The sequence below is a fragment of the Crinia signifera genome, chromosome 7 (genome assembly GCF_055691185.1).
Source record: "Crinia signifera chromosome 7, ASM5569118v1, whole genome shotgun sequence".
Lineage (NCBI taxonomy): Eukaryota > Metazoa > Chordata > Amphibia > Anura > Myobatrachidae > Crinia > Crinia signifera.
In genome coordinates, this window is record NC_139223.1 from 29,138,987 (window position 1) to 29,154,662 (window position 15,676).

A 15,676-nucleotide genomic window follows, 5' to 3' on the forward strand; every position below is an offset into this window, starting at 1 on the left:
AATATATTGTACTATAATTAACAATAGCATATAGTGCGTATAGGAGTATTGGGAATACTATATGTACATCGCAAAATCGCATAATCCAGAAAGAGGGTTATGGGATGTCCAATTCAGCTACCAAAAACAATCAAAAGTAAGGTCCTTCTTTTGTACTCCTAGAGTGCTCACTTGCCAGCAGCAAGTATATATCTTCACAATTTGCTTTAACTAGCTGTGCTGGGTTAAACTCTCTAGTTGGGATACATATAATATATATAGGAAACTGTAAATAAATAAATAAATATACTGCCCGACTAGAGAGTTTAACCCAGCACAGCTAGTTAAAGCACATGGTGAAGATATTAGCCAATAGCCATTCTAATGACACAGAACTGCGAATCCCACAAGCCCCCAGCCAGCCACCCCCTGCACGAGGATTCTGGGAGTTGTAGTGCGAGCCTCCTGTGTTATGAATGACGTCGGCTGGGTTGCCGGGGCAACGGGCGCGCGCGCTCGGAGTCCCTGAGCTGGTTGCTAGGGAACGGAGGACGCCGGGTAGTGAGAGCTGCGGGAGAGGAGAGCTGCCTACCGGGGACACAGGTACCGTCAGCGTGGTTGCGCTGCTTCTGCTTTTCCAACTTACTTTGTGCACCATTTGACTTTAGCTCCCCCATTCTCTCCCACATTATTTCAATAAAAATAGGATTGACAAATATGCCCGTTATAGCCGGTCATTGGGTAACGTCTGCGGTCAGATGCTGCCACCTAGCGGCTAGCATTGTGTACTGCAAATAATAGTAATTTTGTATAGAACGTTTCATGCAGTCATTGGCCTTTTTTTTAATGCGGTTCCACCTGTAACCGGACCTCTTCATCAGCAGCCTCAGCAGTCACTCAGGACACTTCTCCCTGTGTAGTCTGCAGAGCCCTCACCATCGTGATGCCATCCCGCTTATCTGCATTCTGCACCCCCTCAGAGCCGGCCCTAGCCTAAATGACGCCCTAGGCAAGATTTTGGCTGGTGCCCCCTAGCACCGGCACTAGTTCTGCCTTTGACCCTGCTCCCCTTTCCTAGCACCATCAACCCTCATCATAGCAGGCAGCATTTTGGTACTCCTACCCGCAATATTTTAAATAGAAACAGTGCACACATTTAGTGCGCAGCCCAAACAGGGGTGTGTTCTTGCTGGGAAGGGGCATGGCCACACAATAGTACCCCCAATTCAAATTATGCCACACAGTAGTGCAACTTTATTCACATTATATCATGCAATGGTGTCCCTTATTCACGTTACATCACACAGTAGTACCACTTTACCTTATGTACATTACTCCTCACATTATTCACATTATACCCTTGGAAAAAAATCCTGAGAAAATATTGTATTTTAAGCACCTTCATGGCCACACTGCAACCCAGCACAAAGCAGTGTGTGCTGGGCAGAAGAGAAGAGCTGCAGCTGCTGCTGTCACTTAAGGGGAGAGGCCCCGGGGCCCCCACTGGGCCCTTCCATCAGACTTTGGCCTGGGTAATTTGTACCCCCTACCCCTTTCTCTCGGCACCCCTGATAATACCACACAGTAATGCCCCTTACACATGACACACATTATTAATGTCCTTATAACCATAATGCCCCTTACACATTATGCCAACATTTATTAATGCCCTTCATACACATAATGACACACATAATGCCCCTTACACATATGTTGCACATTATTAATGCCCTTATACACATGACACACATAATGCACATTACACATATGTCGCACATTATTAATACCGTTATACACATGACACACATAATGCCGGTTACACATATGTCGCACATTATTAATGCATTTATACATGACACACATAATGCCCCTTACACATATGCCGAACACTATTGCACAACCAACCCACCCGCAGACAGCACTCGCACTGCCGCTAACACTGTGACCTCTGCCTCTGCTTGGATACAGATATTTCCTCATACATCTTGCCTCAATAGGCCATGCAGCTCCTGGCCAGTTCTGCTAATGTTTGGTGCATTTTTTGCTGAAATTTCATCTTATTTGCATTGTTATGTGACCAGGACACACAAGGAGCTTCAAATGATTAAAATGATATGTGGCATGCCTATATTCTGTGTGCGACTGTGGCTGTACCTGCATACGGAATGCTATGTTACAGTGATTTCCATGAATACACTATTTCATATGCAGATACAGCCTCACTCACACACAGAATATAGGCATGCTGCATATCATTTTAATCAGCAGAAGCTGCTGATGCCCCTAGGCATTCCAAATGCCCTAGGCAATTGCCTAGTTTGCCTATGCTTAAGGCCGGCTCTGCACCCCCTTCCAGTAGTCATGCTCTCTGCGCTCCGTAGCTTTTACGCTGTCACCTTTGTGCCAGGCTATTCCCTTCAACTGGCTGCCTCGCTTACTGACGTAGCCGGTCAAACGTCGTGTCGATAGATATGATGCATACCTCCTAACCAATGTTCCCTCTTATTTTATGAAGGCTGTGTGCGGCAAAAGATTTGGGCTGTGCAACTTTGGAAGGAAATAAAAAATTTTGTGCGTCACTTATATATAACTGGAAAATGACGTTCAGCATTTGTGTTAACTTTACTTCAAAATGATATTAAACGTTTAAACATTCAAAACACAACACACAATGTAGTTAATGGGTGAAACACACATTAATTGAGTCCACAACTGCAACAAGGGACCACTGCTGCTTTGTGCGCTCTGTTGCAATGTCTGTGCGCACGCTCGTCGAGTTGTGTGCGCGCGCACGTGCGCACAGCTTAGAGGGAACACTGCTCCTAACCCATGACCCTTCCACGAGGGACACATTGCTCTGCTCCTGGACTTTCCTCTTAATGTATGATTGTCATTACCTTTGTTGAAAGAACTTTCTTTGCAATGAACCTGTTCAACACAGATGAAGGTAATCATACATTAAGAGGAAAGTCCAGGAGCAGAGCAATGTGTCCCTCCTGGAGAGGGTCATGTTGGGAGTTATGTATTATGGGCTGCCATCAGAAATTGTCGGGCCCAGGACTGACAAAATAGGCAGGGCCCTCCTTCCCTTTCTCGGACACCTAGAATGCCTGGTTAGACCTCCGGTGTCTGCAGCACTGACCGCACTACTCAACCTCTACATTGCTTCAAGGGAAATTTGAACCTTGTTTATGAGAATTTATACTTTATATGATCCAGTCCAGGGCACTCTTTCTGTCTGGGCCCGGGACTGGAGTTCCCGCAGTCCCCACCTAATGGCTGCCCTGGCTGCACCTAAAATGTTACAAATTGCATGAATGATCGCAAGTGGTTTTTTAACCACATGCGATTGCTCGCAATTCGATCAGCGGGTGGCAGGAGCGCTGGCGGCGGATTAATGGAGCAGGAGGCAGGAGTGCTGACAGCGGACATTGATGTAGCGGAATACTGTGCAGGAGGGCTGGCGTACGCTGGGATTCAGCGGCGGGCGGCAGAATTTTACTTTTTTTTTTCCAAAAGACTGGCCGGCCCACTGATTGGCTGAGAGAGAGCTCTCAGCAAATCAGCAGCGCCCTGAATGTGAGGCTTCTGATTGGCTCAGGGCTCCTTTGGTCTACCAGAGGGTTGCATGGTGTTTCAATTTTTTTTTTCAATTTCTGCTGCCCACCACTGACTACCGCCGCACGCCAGCCCTCCTGCCGCCTGCTACGCTACACCACCGCCATCCCTCTTCCAGCACCTGATGTGGCATTGCATGCGAAATTGGGCACTGGAAAGAAAGCATTGTGCACCGTAAGATGCGATCAGATGCGATGAGACATCTCATTGCAATGTCACATCGCATCCCATCACATTTGTGTATGAGCAGGTGTGAATAACCCCCATTGTGCTGAATATTCTGATGTCTCTGTGTATTAACCCTCCAGTCCCCACTTCTGCAAAGCGGAACTTCCGGGCTGTCAGTCACTCTGTGCCTGCTCTGTTAGAGCCTCACCTTCCTCCTAGCACCGTGTCCTGCTGCTGAGGAGTGACTGAGAACAGGGATGGGCATATATAGATAGGTACTAACACTGCATTGGTAGGACAGCCTTTCTTATACATTAATGTCAAATAATGGCTTTACCTGGTTGTTAAAGGATAATTAAAAACAGCCCTAATGAGCCGGAGTAAATTAATCAGCAAGACAGATCGTGTGAAGGACGGACCATAGGTAAGTCATATTTTTGGGGTCTGGGATGTACTGATGATAAAACCCAATAAATTGGAATATTCCAAAGTAATACATTGGCTTTTTCATAGCAGCCAATCAGCTAGCTGTAATTCTCTAGCTTGAGTTTATGGAATGACAGCCGGGAGCTGATTGGTTTATTTGGACGACTCCTCCATCTCTGTCCAAGGCTTCCTTTGGCTGCAGTGCTGTGAGAGAATTGCTGTAGATAAAGTTCCCCTACTGTGTTCCACTTGTGTGCGGGAGGGAGCTGGGCCGCTGGGCCGCAAGATGGTAATAACCCAGTGCTGATATGACATGTTTAATGGACCCAACATCCCTCATCTCATGTTTCTTATCTTTCAGGTATCTTACAGGTCCTACAGACCTGTAGCTATGGAGACGGCACTGGCAGAAGTGAGCGCTCGTCCTCCTGTACCGGTGATCATCACGGTTCTCAGAGCACATGATCTGGTAACACGTCTCATAAATAGCTCCCTGTCTCCCATTAACCCATTGCACTGTCACATTGTCAGGGGTTGTAACGGAAGGGATGTGGGGACTCCTGTGCAACATATACAAGATATGCAACTTACATACAGGGCAACACGGACGTTCCAAAGTACTGTATAGGTCGACGCGTTTATATATAGTACCCCGTCCCACCTGGGGCAAGCGGGGGGGGGGGGGGATATGCGAGTACTGGCACACTGACACTCGGAGTTGTAGGACACTGGCACACTGACACTCAGAGTTGTAGGACACTGGCACACTGACACTCGGAGTTGGAGGACACTGGCACACTGACACTCGGAGTTGTAGGACAATGGCACACTGACACTCGGAGTTGGAGGACACTGGCACACTGACACTCGGAGTTGGAGGACACTGGCACACTGACACTCAGAGTTGGTGGACACTGGGGGTACACTGACACTCAGAGTTGGAGGACACTGGTACACTGACACTCAGAATTGGAGGACACTGGCACACTGACACTCAGAGTTGGAGGACACTGGTACACTGACACTCAGAGTTGGAGGACACTGGCACACTGACACTCGGAGTTGTAGGACACTGGCACACTGACACTCGGAGTTGGAGGACACTGGCACACTGACACTCGGAGTTGGAGGACACTGGCACACTGACACTCGGAGTTGGAGGACACTGGTGGTACACTGACACTCAGAGTTGGAGGACACTGGTGGTACACTGACACTCGGAGTTGGAGGACACGGGTACACTGACACTCGGAGTTGGAGGACACTGGCACACTGACACTGGAAGTTGTAGGACAATGGCACACTGACACTCGGAGTTGGAGGACACTGGCACACTGACACTCGGAGTTGGAGGACACTGGCACACTGACACTCGGAGTTGGAGGACACTGGCACACTGACACTCAGAGTTGGAGGACACTGGCACACGGACACTCAGAGTTGGTGGACACTGGGGGTAGACTGACATTCAGAGTTGGAGGACACTGGCACACTGACACTCAGAGTTGGAGGACACTGGTACACTGACACTCAGAATTGGAGGACACTGGCACACTGACACTCAGAGTTGGAGGACACTGGTACACTGACACTCAGAGTTGTAGGACACTGGCACACTGACACTCGGAGTTGGAGGACACTGGCACACTGACACTCGGAGTTGCAGGACACTGGCACACTGACAATCAGAGTTGGAGGACACTGGTACACTGACACTCGGAGTTGGAGGACACTGGTACACTGACACTCGGAGTTGGAGGACACTGGCAGACTGACATTTAGAGTTGGAGGACACTGGCACACTGACACTCAGAGTTGGAGGTCACTGGTACACTGACACTCGGAGTTGGAGGACACTGACAGACTGACACTCAGAGTTGGAGGACACTGACAGACTGACACTCAGAGTTGGAGGACACTGGCACACTGACACTCGGAGTTGGAGGACACTGACAGACTGACACTCAGAGTTGGAGGACACTGGTACACTGACACTCAGAGTTGGAGGACACTGGCACACTGACACTCGGAGTTGGAGGACACTGGCACACTGACACTCGGAGTTGTAGGACACTGGTACACTGACACTCGGAGTTGTAGGACACTGGCACACTGACACTCGGAGTTGTAGGACACTGGCACACTGACACTCGGAGTTGGAGGACACTGGCACACTGACACTCGGAGTTGCAGGACACTGGTACACTGACACTCAGAGTTGTAGGACACTGGCACACTGACACTCGGAGTTGGAGGACACTGGCACACTGACACTCAGAGTTGGAGGACACTGGCACACTGACACTCTGGGCTGGAGGACACTGGCACACTGACACTCGGAGCTGGAGGACACTGGCACACTGACACTCTGGGCTGGAGGACACTGGCACACTGACACTCGGAGTTGCAGGACACTGGTACACTGACACTCAGAGTTGCAGGACACTGGCACACTGACACTCTGGGCTGGAGGACACTGGCACACTGACACTCGGAGTTGCAGGACACTGGTACACTGACACTCGGAGTTGCAGGACACTGGTACACTGACACTCAGAGTTGCAGGACACTGGCCCACTTACTGGCCGCGGTTCTCCATATTAGTGGCTCTCAGGCTTAGCGGCCAGGAATGGGCAGATCGTGAACATTTAATTAAAGGGTATTTTAGTAGATACTGTAAATTGTTGTTTTGTAAATCAGGATCAGGAAGCTGCTAGTGACCATCAGGGATGTCAGCAGACGTCATATCATCACGTTCTGTGCCTCACGTCAGCTCATATCATCACGTTCTGTGCCTCACGTCAGCTATTACACATGATGGTTATAGTGATTATATGCATGTTGCTTCCCCCTGATTGCCATAGAAAGGAGTTAAGGGCGACTCCCCGATGACTTATCTGAGATCAGAGTTTAACAACGTCCTCCTCGGAGACTCCCCCAGACTGGAGGCCGCCCCGGAGAAGCCCGCCGAGTACAATTTCACCTCCACCTTTGACATTGGTGCAGATAGCCCTCACAGCCTGGATGATATCACCCACAAGCCCGTCATATGTAAGTGTCCCCTGCCACCCACAGTACCTAGCCAATGGGTGCCAACTATACATACTCCCATGGTGCAGACAGCTGGTATATTAGCAGCTAGGAACATGACCTATATAGTAACTGTCTCCATACTGTAGCTCCATCTAGAGTATAATAATAATTATGACATTCTGATGAAGGAAATGTGATGATCATATTAGCTTATAGTTTATATAGAAGTCTCCCTTCAAAGCTCTTCTATTATTGGTAGTCATAACAGCCATAGGGGTCTATGGAGTAAAATCTGGAGAGAGATAAAGTTCATGGAAATAAAATTGCAACCAATCCGTTCCTAACTGTCATTTTTTAAACACAGTCTGTCGCAAGACAGTTAGGAGCTGATTGGCTGGTACATCGGGGTCAACTCAGGATCCGAATTTGGGCCCCTGCCACGATGGTCAAGGTTTGCTCGTGGGCATTTCTTCACATGTGCAAACCGCGGCACCGAACGGCTTCAGCGGGTCACACACTCGCCAGGACGTTCATTACGGGGAGGGATGAGGGTGGACAGTAGGGACGGCCAATGGTGCAGTCACCATCGATGGTTGCCATCAATGGCGATTCTGCAACCAGCCATCGATAGTCGTAAGCTATATGAAGGATAACCATCGATAGTTTTAGCTATCAATGGTCATTCATTATCTTTGACTGAATAGCCCGTGGACCAATCAGAACTCAGGGGCGGGACTTCCGGGTGTCGGGGGCGGATCTATGGTTCTCCCACATCGATGCCAAAATTATTCAAAATCTGCCATAAACCATCGATGATTTCAAATCATCGATGGTCGATGGCCGTCCCTAGTGGATGGGGGAGAAAACGGCACTGGATCAGGGGAACATTTTATGGGAATCCCCATGATCACACTGAGCGTTCCCCTGGGAACATGGGCAGGCCGATGCTTAGCGAGTCTTCCTGAATCAGGCCCATTATCTCTGTATTCTTTATTCTGAGCACCGTGAGCAGCCCTGCGATTAAGTCTGAATGAACCCCATAGACCCCAAGGGTGCTCCTTGTATGCTGACCTCTCCTCTTCTCCCTCCAGTGACTCTAATCGAGATCTTACCCAAGGAGAAGAAGCAGAAGGAGGAGAAGACCATTGTCCTGGGACAAGCGACCGTGGATTTGCTCCCCTTACTGAGAGGTGGGAGGAGCCACACACCTCACTCTCTTTTGAATGAACTGTTAAATACACCTTTAGCGTCTGATTGTGAGGCACGCCCAATAGTGTTTGCAGGGCATGTATTGGCAATCGCCCATCTGCGACTTTAAGACAAATTACCCTGTTTTCTTGCCATTTAATTGAGGCATCTCAGTACCCACTAGACCAGTATTTCCCAACCTTGGTCCTCAAGGCTCACAGATACCCCTTTTTCACCTAAGTTACAGGTTTCACCCGAGATTTGGAACATAGTACAAACCAGGTCAGACAGCGGACTGACCACTTTCCACCGTGGCTACCACCCGGAGTCATTATTTCCAGGTCAGAGCTGTTTACACTGCACATAGGCGCAGTAGGGGAGTCTCAGCAGCAGCATAAACCAAAGTAGAGACTCTGGCTCCTCCCCCTGATGTCACTGGCCCCACCCCTGGACCAGTGTCAGAGCTGCAGGAAGCGGCATCACTGTGGATCTCCCCATATTGTAATCCGTTTACACTGTCCCTTAACTTCGGTCCTTCCCAGGACCAACCCTGCAAGCTTGCCAGGTTGGATTACCAGGTCGCTGGACCCAGATGAACCCTTTTCCACTGAGCTGCAACCCGGGTTATTTCAGAAATGACTGGGTTTAAGCACATATGGTTAAATCACAATGGGCCAGATGTATCAAGCTTTAAAAAGTGATAAAATGGAGAGTGATAAACAGCCAGCCAATCAGCTCCTTGAAAAATGACAGGTAGTAGCTGATTGGCCGGCTGTTTATCACTCTCCACTTGCACTTTATCACTTTTTGATGCTTGATACATCTGGCCCAAGAACTGAGGTACCTGTGCGTAAGTATGGCTATTCTTAAAAACCTGGACTGTTATTGTGCCATGAGGACCGTGGTGGTAAAACACTACAATAGACCATGGGCATGGAACATCGCAGCTTACCAAGTGCCTGAGACGTCCGCCCCCCTCGCAGGGTTGGGATCATTTGGTCTACAGCATGATAGTTGACAGTCATTGGGTCGACACCATTAGGTCGACATGGAAAAGGTTGACATGGGAAAAGATTGACAGGTCATTAGTTCAACAGTCAAAAGGTTGACATGGGGTTTTTCACAGGTTTTTTACCCGAATGTTGACACAGTCGACATGGACACAGTTTAAAGTGCACCGCGTCCCCTTACGATGTGTCGGGCACGGTGCCTCACTACGCTCGGCACACTATTTTAGGTACTTGTGTGTTATCACGGCACCCACTACTCTATTAGCGTACAGGGCTATTCTGCGAAGGAAAATCGCATCGCATTGTACAGCATTCTACAGCATTCTACAGCATTGTATACAGGATGCGATGCAATGAGATGAAAAATTGTACAAGCACCCATCACATTCTATACCACTAAATGACATAAAAATGCCATTTAGGTGGCTCCCCACTATCCACTCCCCCCCCCCACTATCCACGTGTCCCCCCCCCCCCCCCCCACTAGCCACATAATCCCGAAGCGTGGCGAGCGGCGGCGGAATGCGTCCTCCGAATTTTTTCATACCCCCACTATCCGCTTTGGCGTGGAGTAGATTGTATATAGTGTGGCGAGCGCAGCGAGCCACCGAGCCCGAAGCGTGGGGACATGATATACCTGTGAAGTAATCCGCGTCCCCTCACGGAGCTCGTGGCTCGCTGCGCTCACACACTATATAAAATAAACTCCACGCCGACGTGGATAGTGGGGGTATGAAAAAAGTCGGAAGACGCATTCCGCCGCCGCTCGTTACGCTTCGGGATTACGTGGATAGGGGGGGGGACGTGGATAGTGGGAGGGAAGTGGATAGTGGGGGGCCACCCTAAATGGCATTTTAATGTAATTTAGTGGTATAGACCATTAAAAAGACAGGGTGAGAAAAATCGCATCCCATCGCATTGTATGCCATACATGCGATGCACTGCGATGCGATTTCACTACGCTTCCATACGCAGAAATTCTGGGCGCCGTGATGATACACAAGTACCCTATTTTATTCTCCCACCACTCTACTGGATGTTAGGGCATGAAATACAGCCTGTCGGCACATGTCGGCTCCAAAATCGGTGAAAACCCCCATGTCGACGTTTTGCCTGTCGACCTAGACACTGTTGAACTAATGACCTGTCGAACGAATGACCTTTTGACCTAGAACTATGCCGACCCTTTCCCATGTCGACCATCATGCTGTAGATCATGCTGTAGATCAAATGACCGCATCCCCCCCTCGCATGCCTCCGCTGCAGGAGAAATCATTAGAACCATCGATTGGCTGACGTTCTGTGACATCAGCCCGCCCACGTAGCCATGGAAACGCTCAGCTTTTTATTGGGATGCCCTTAAAATGCTGGGCATTCCCAGTGGTGTAACTAGTAATTCTGCGCCCCCCGGCCGACAATGCATGGGGGCGCCCCCCCGGGTAAAAAAACACAAGCAGAGGGGAGCCGGAGGGGAGCCAGGGGGGGGGGGGGGGTGTATGTGTGTGTGTATGTGTTACCTCGGGCCACATCCGTCTGCGTCGGGTCCCAGCTCTCCCGTTTACTGCTGCTAATGAAAAGTGACACTTGGAAAATGGCTGCCCCCATACCGCAGACGAAAAACTGTCTGCGGTATGGGGGCAGCCATTTTCCAAGTGTTACCTTTTGTATTAGCAGTAGCCGGGAGAGCTGGGACCCGGTGCACATAAAAGCGCCGGCGGCAGAAGGCATCCAGTGCGTAATAATAGTCCCGCAGCCCCCCCGGCACCCACATACCCTCAGCGCCTCCCCGCCACCGCGGGGGCTGCGGGACGATAGTTACACCACTGGGCATTCCCATGGGCGAGCCCCATTCCTCTCGCCACGCGCCCCCGGCCCTCCCCCTTCCTCGCTCAACGAACAGCCCAGCGAGTGTGTAACTCCCCAAGGCCGGAGCCTGCACATGTGCAAATACGCGCTTTTGCATGCGCAGACCCCCAAACATCATAACGGGGCCAATTGGTGAACGTGAATTAGGCCCCAGGTTGCTTAATGGATTATCCAGGTCTGAGTGCACATAGAATGAGAGACATATGAGGATCAAGATTGGGGTGTTGACCCATCGGAAACATGTTCCAATCGCATGTAGCATTGCCAGCTGGTCCTGGAACCCTGTTGGCTCTGTATAACGCTGTAGAAGAAAATGCAGCCAATCCCTGACCGTTCCCTGGTTATTGTGGAGAGGTACCGTATGGCTTGTCGGCATGTTAATCACCCATAATCCCCGGGAATGTTCCACAGCGGTGTACACGCAGTGTTGGATGTGTCCGGTTACACAATGTGATTGAGCGGTGATGGAGATTTGGCCGCCAGCGCTGTGACCGGCCACTGAACCTCTCCCACCTCTCCAGACTGCACCGGCCGCTGGAGAGGGACAGATTTATTATACTGCCTGATAACTTAATAGTGCGCACACAGTATGGATTTCCTTCCCTGTGTTCCAGTGTAATCCCCGCTCTGTATATAACGCAGCTGAGCCTTGTCATGTATTACAGCCTCCTTGTAATGGGAAGAACCAGAGACACTTTTATTATTTATTATTTATTATTATTATGCTATCCCCGCCCACCCATCATCATTTTTTGAACTAAGGGTACTTGTGTATTATCAGGGCGCCCATTACGTAGTTAACCTAGTGGTGTATTCAGAATACCAATACAGCACTAGAAAAAAAGGACAGAAGGAATGCCTTTTGTAGGTGCACCTAAGAATAAATTGAACTCATAATACATAACTTTTAATAAATTTACATATAAAATATCTGCGAAATAAAACCAGGACATACAACAATCACACAAATAAAAAAGGGGAGGACGTTCCCCTGACTCAGTGTGACCCCCTGGTCACCACAGCCCCTATCTGTAAGTGTTTTGATGTTTGGTACTGTAGGCAACAATAAAGGAGTGGGTATTCTCCTACATGCAGCGGTTTAGCGGTAAGATCTATTGTCATAAGTAATATCACGCGTGTTGGGAGAAAGTAAATGAATGAGGGTGAGGCACGCACCTATTGAGGACAATCCTCTGATAGTGCTGCCCTCAGCCCAGGTAGCCGCTACCGCTCAAAGACACTGAGGGCTGAGGAAGCGTTCACTGCGAAGCGTACGCTGACCGTCTTAACACACTCAGTGTGTTTTAAAACCCCCTCTTCCCCTCCCCACTTATGATGTTGAAATTTTGAATTGTGTTGTTGCGCAAAACCTGAGAGCGGTCCACCCGGCGACCGACACGCTAGTCTGGCGCCAGACTTAGCGTTACCTGAGTGAGCTGAGTGAACGAGGCAAGTGCATGCCTGCACACCTCACATTGGGTTCACCAGCCCTCAGTGTCTTTGAGCGGTAGCGGCTACCTGGGCTGAGGGCAGCACTATCAGAGGATTGTCCTCAATAGGTGCGTGCCTCACCCTCATTCATTTACTTTCTCCCAACACGCGTGATATTACTTATGACAATAGATCTTACCGCTAAACCGCTGCATGTAGGAGAATACCCACTCCTTTATTGTTGCCTACAGTACCAAACATCAAAACACTTACAGATAGGGGCTGTGGTGACCAGGGGGTCACACTGAGTCAGGGGAACGTCCTCCCCTTTTTTATTTGTGTGATTGTTGTATGTCCTGGTTTTATTTCGCAGATATTTTATATGTAAATTTATTAAAAGTTATGTATTATGAGTTCAATTTATTCTTAGGTGCACCTACAAAAGGCATTCCTTCTGTCCTTTTTTTCTTGTAAAATTCCATGCCTGTGGTGGCACACCCTCATCACCTATATGAAATAATTGCAAATTACACTTGTTTCTAGGAGGGTCCTTTTGAAAGCATACCAATAACGTTACTGCCCTGTGCGACTGACTTATGTCTTTCTTCTAATTGTGCCAATACAGCACTATGCTGGCTACGTAAACTACGTAAGTGGCTCTGGAGCCCTAAAAATACACAATGCTTAATATCCCCAGTATCCACGTCATACCCCCACTATCCACGTCATACCCCCACTATCCACGTCATACGCCCAGTATCCACGTCATATCCCCACTATCCACGTCATACCCCCACTATCCACGTCATACCCCCACTATCCACGTCATACCCCCCACTATCCACGTCATACCCCCCACTATCCACGTCATACCCCCACTATCCACGTCATACCCCCCACTATCCACGTCATACCCCCACTATCCACGTCATACCCCCCACTATCCACGTCATACCCCCCACTATCCACGTCATACCCCCCCAGTATCCACGTCATACCCCCCCAGTATCCACATCATACCCCCCCAGTATCCACGTCATACTCCCACTATCCACGTCATACCCCCAGTATCCACGTCATACCCCCAGTATCCACGTCATACCCCTATTATCCACGTCATACCCTCGCGGGGCTTGCTGCATTCGCCACGCTTCGGGCTCGGTGGCTCGCTGTGCTTGCCACACTTTATAAAATCAACTCCACGCCGATGTGGATACTGGGGGTATGACATGGATAGTGGGGATATGACGTGGATACTGGGTTTATGACGTGGATAGTGGGGATATGACGTGGATAGTGGGGATATGACGTGGATAGTGGGGATATGACGTGGATAGTGGGGGTAAAATGTCTGGTCTATACTTACCCTCCTCCGGCCCGGGCACCGCGTCGATCCCCGCTGACTCACGATGGGATCCAAGGTGACTCCCCGGCAGTCACATTCAGTCCCCCTGCTCCAGCACTCGCCATGGACGTTGTACGCAATTAGCATAGTGCTGCTGGGGGAGCAGGGAAACTATGTGATGCGCCACCAGCGGCACTACACTGATTTATGTACAGCGTCCGCTGCAAGTGCCGGAGGAGGTGGACTGAACGCTGCCGCCAGGGAGTGACCGTCGCTGCCTCTGGGGAGTAACCGTCGCTGCCGCCAGGGAGTAACCGTCGCTGCCGCTGGGGAGTCATTGGGGATCGCCGCCCGGAGGAGGGTAAGTATTAACCACACCACCCTGCTCCCAGTGCTGCCTCCTGTATTATCACAGCACCGGCTACGCTGACAACGTAGCTTAGCCTACATTGAAAACATAGCGTAGCCGGGCGCCCTGATAATACACAAGTACCGAACTAAGTTCCAGCATGACCCTCAGACTTCTAAATGGTAGGGCATGCTGGGACTTCACAACAACAGTTGGAAAACAGGCGGAATCTGGTTGTTACGCTTCTGTGGAACAACATATTCCAACATGTCCTGCCACTTGTTGGCAAAGCATGCTGGGACTTCTAATTCCACTTCTGCTTGGGGGGGGGGGTAAATGTACGGGATTATACTCATGGAATGATGTGTTTGTGGCAAAACCATGGCAGTTAGGTTATCTAACACCACTGACCTTTTTGGTCCCCAGGTGAATGCAATTTCAACACGACGGCAACGCTGTACCCAGTAACCGGGTCACTGCTGGAGTCACGCCCGGATGCCAAGGTACATCTGAAGTTACAGGTTAATATGTTGACAGTGAAACTGAGACTGCAATAACATCAGAGGGACAGCAGGTGGAGCTGTCATGTGTATGTGTTTTAGTATCTTCTGTGATGGATAATTCATGGAGGATTTCTGAAGGTCACATGGAGAGAGAGAGAGAGGTGGAGCATGCAGTAATGGTAGTTGGTAAATTGTAGTGGGCTAAAGGACCTTCCACGCCCATGGGGAGGAGCAAGGCCAGGGGCTTGCTCCTTCACTATCCATGCCACCACGTGCATCGAGCCCGCGAGGGTCTGTTTAGGGGATGCAGTCAAAATCCCGAATGGGTCATAATACCGACAAGGACAAAATCCCGACATGGACAAAATCCCGACATTTAAAATCCCGACAAGGACGAAATCCCGACAGGGTCAAAATACCGCAGGGTTGCCGACTTTCTTATTCTCCTCTCCAGGAGAAGCCCGGAGAGGAGAGTTTCAGTAGCCGCTCAGGGGGCGGGGCTTAAGCTTGACATCACTAAGCCCATGCTGTAAAACCAGCGAATTCAGGGATCTCCGTGGAGGGGGCGGGGCTAAAATGACGCGTTTGTGTCATTTTAGCTCCGCCCCCTCCTCTGAGACCCGAGGATTGCGGCATTTTAATGCCGCAATCCGGGGGACAGCGGGGGTCCCCCCTGAATCAGGGAGGGTTGCCCACCCTTCCGGGGGGCCGGGAGGGGGACCCGATTTTCGGGAGACTCCCGGAAATTCCGGGAGGGTCG

At 49.9% G+C, this 15,676-nt stretch overlaps 1 protein-coding gene across 1 annotated transcript in view; it reads left to right on the plus strand.

Annotated features, from left to right (window-relative positions):
- The first annotated feature begins 502 nt into the window (after nt 1–502).
- The window catches only part of CFAP70 (cilia and flagella associated protein 70), a 47,004-nt gene continuing 31,830 nt past the window's right edge, over nt 503–15,676 (plus strand). The window contains exons 1-5 of the mRNA XM_083152736.1: nt 503–582; nt 4,553–4,660; nt 7,056–7,242; nt 8,316–8,414; nt 14,840–14,916. Coding sequence (XP_083008862.1) covers nt 4,583–4,660; nt 7,056–7,242; nt 8,316–8,414; nt 14,840–14,916 — 441 coding nt within the window. The 5' untranslated portion in view covers nt 503–582; nt 4,553–4,582. The remainder of the gene's footprint in view (nt 583–4,552; nt 4,661–7,055; nt 7,243–8,315; nt 8,415–14,839; nt 14,917–15,676) is intronic.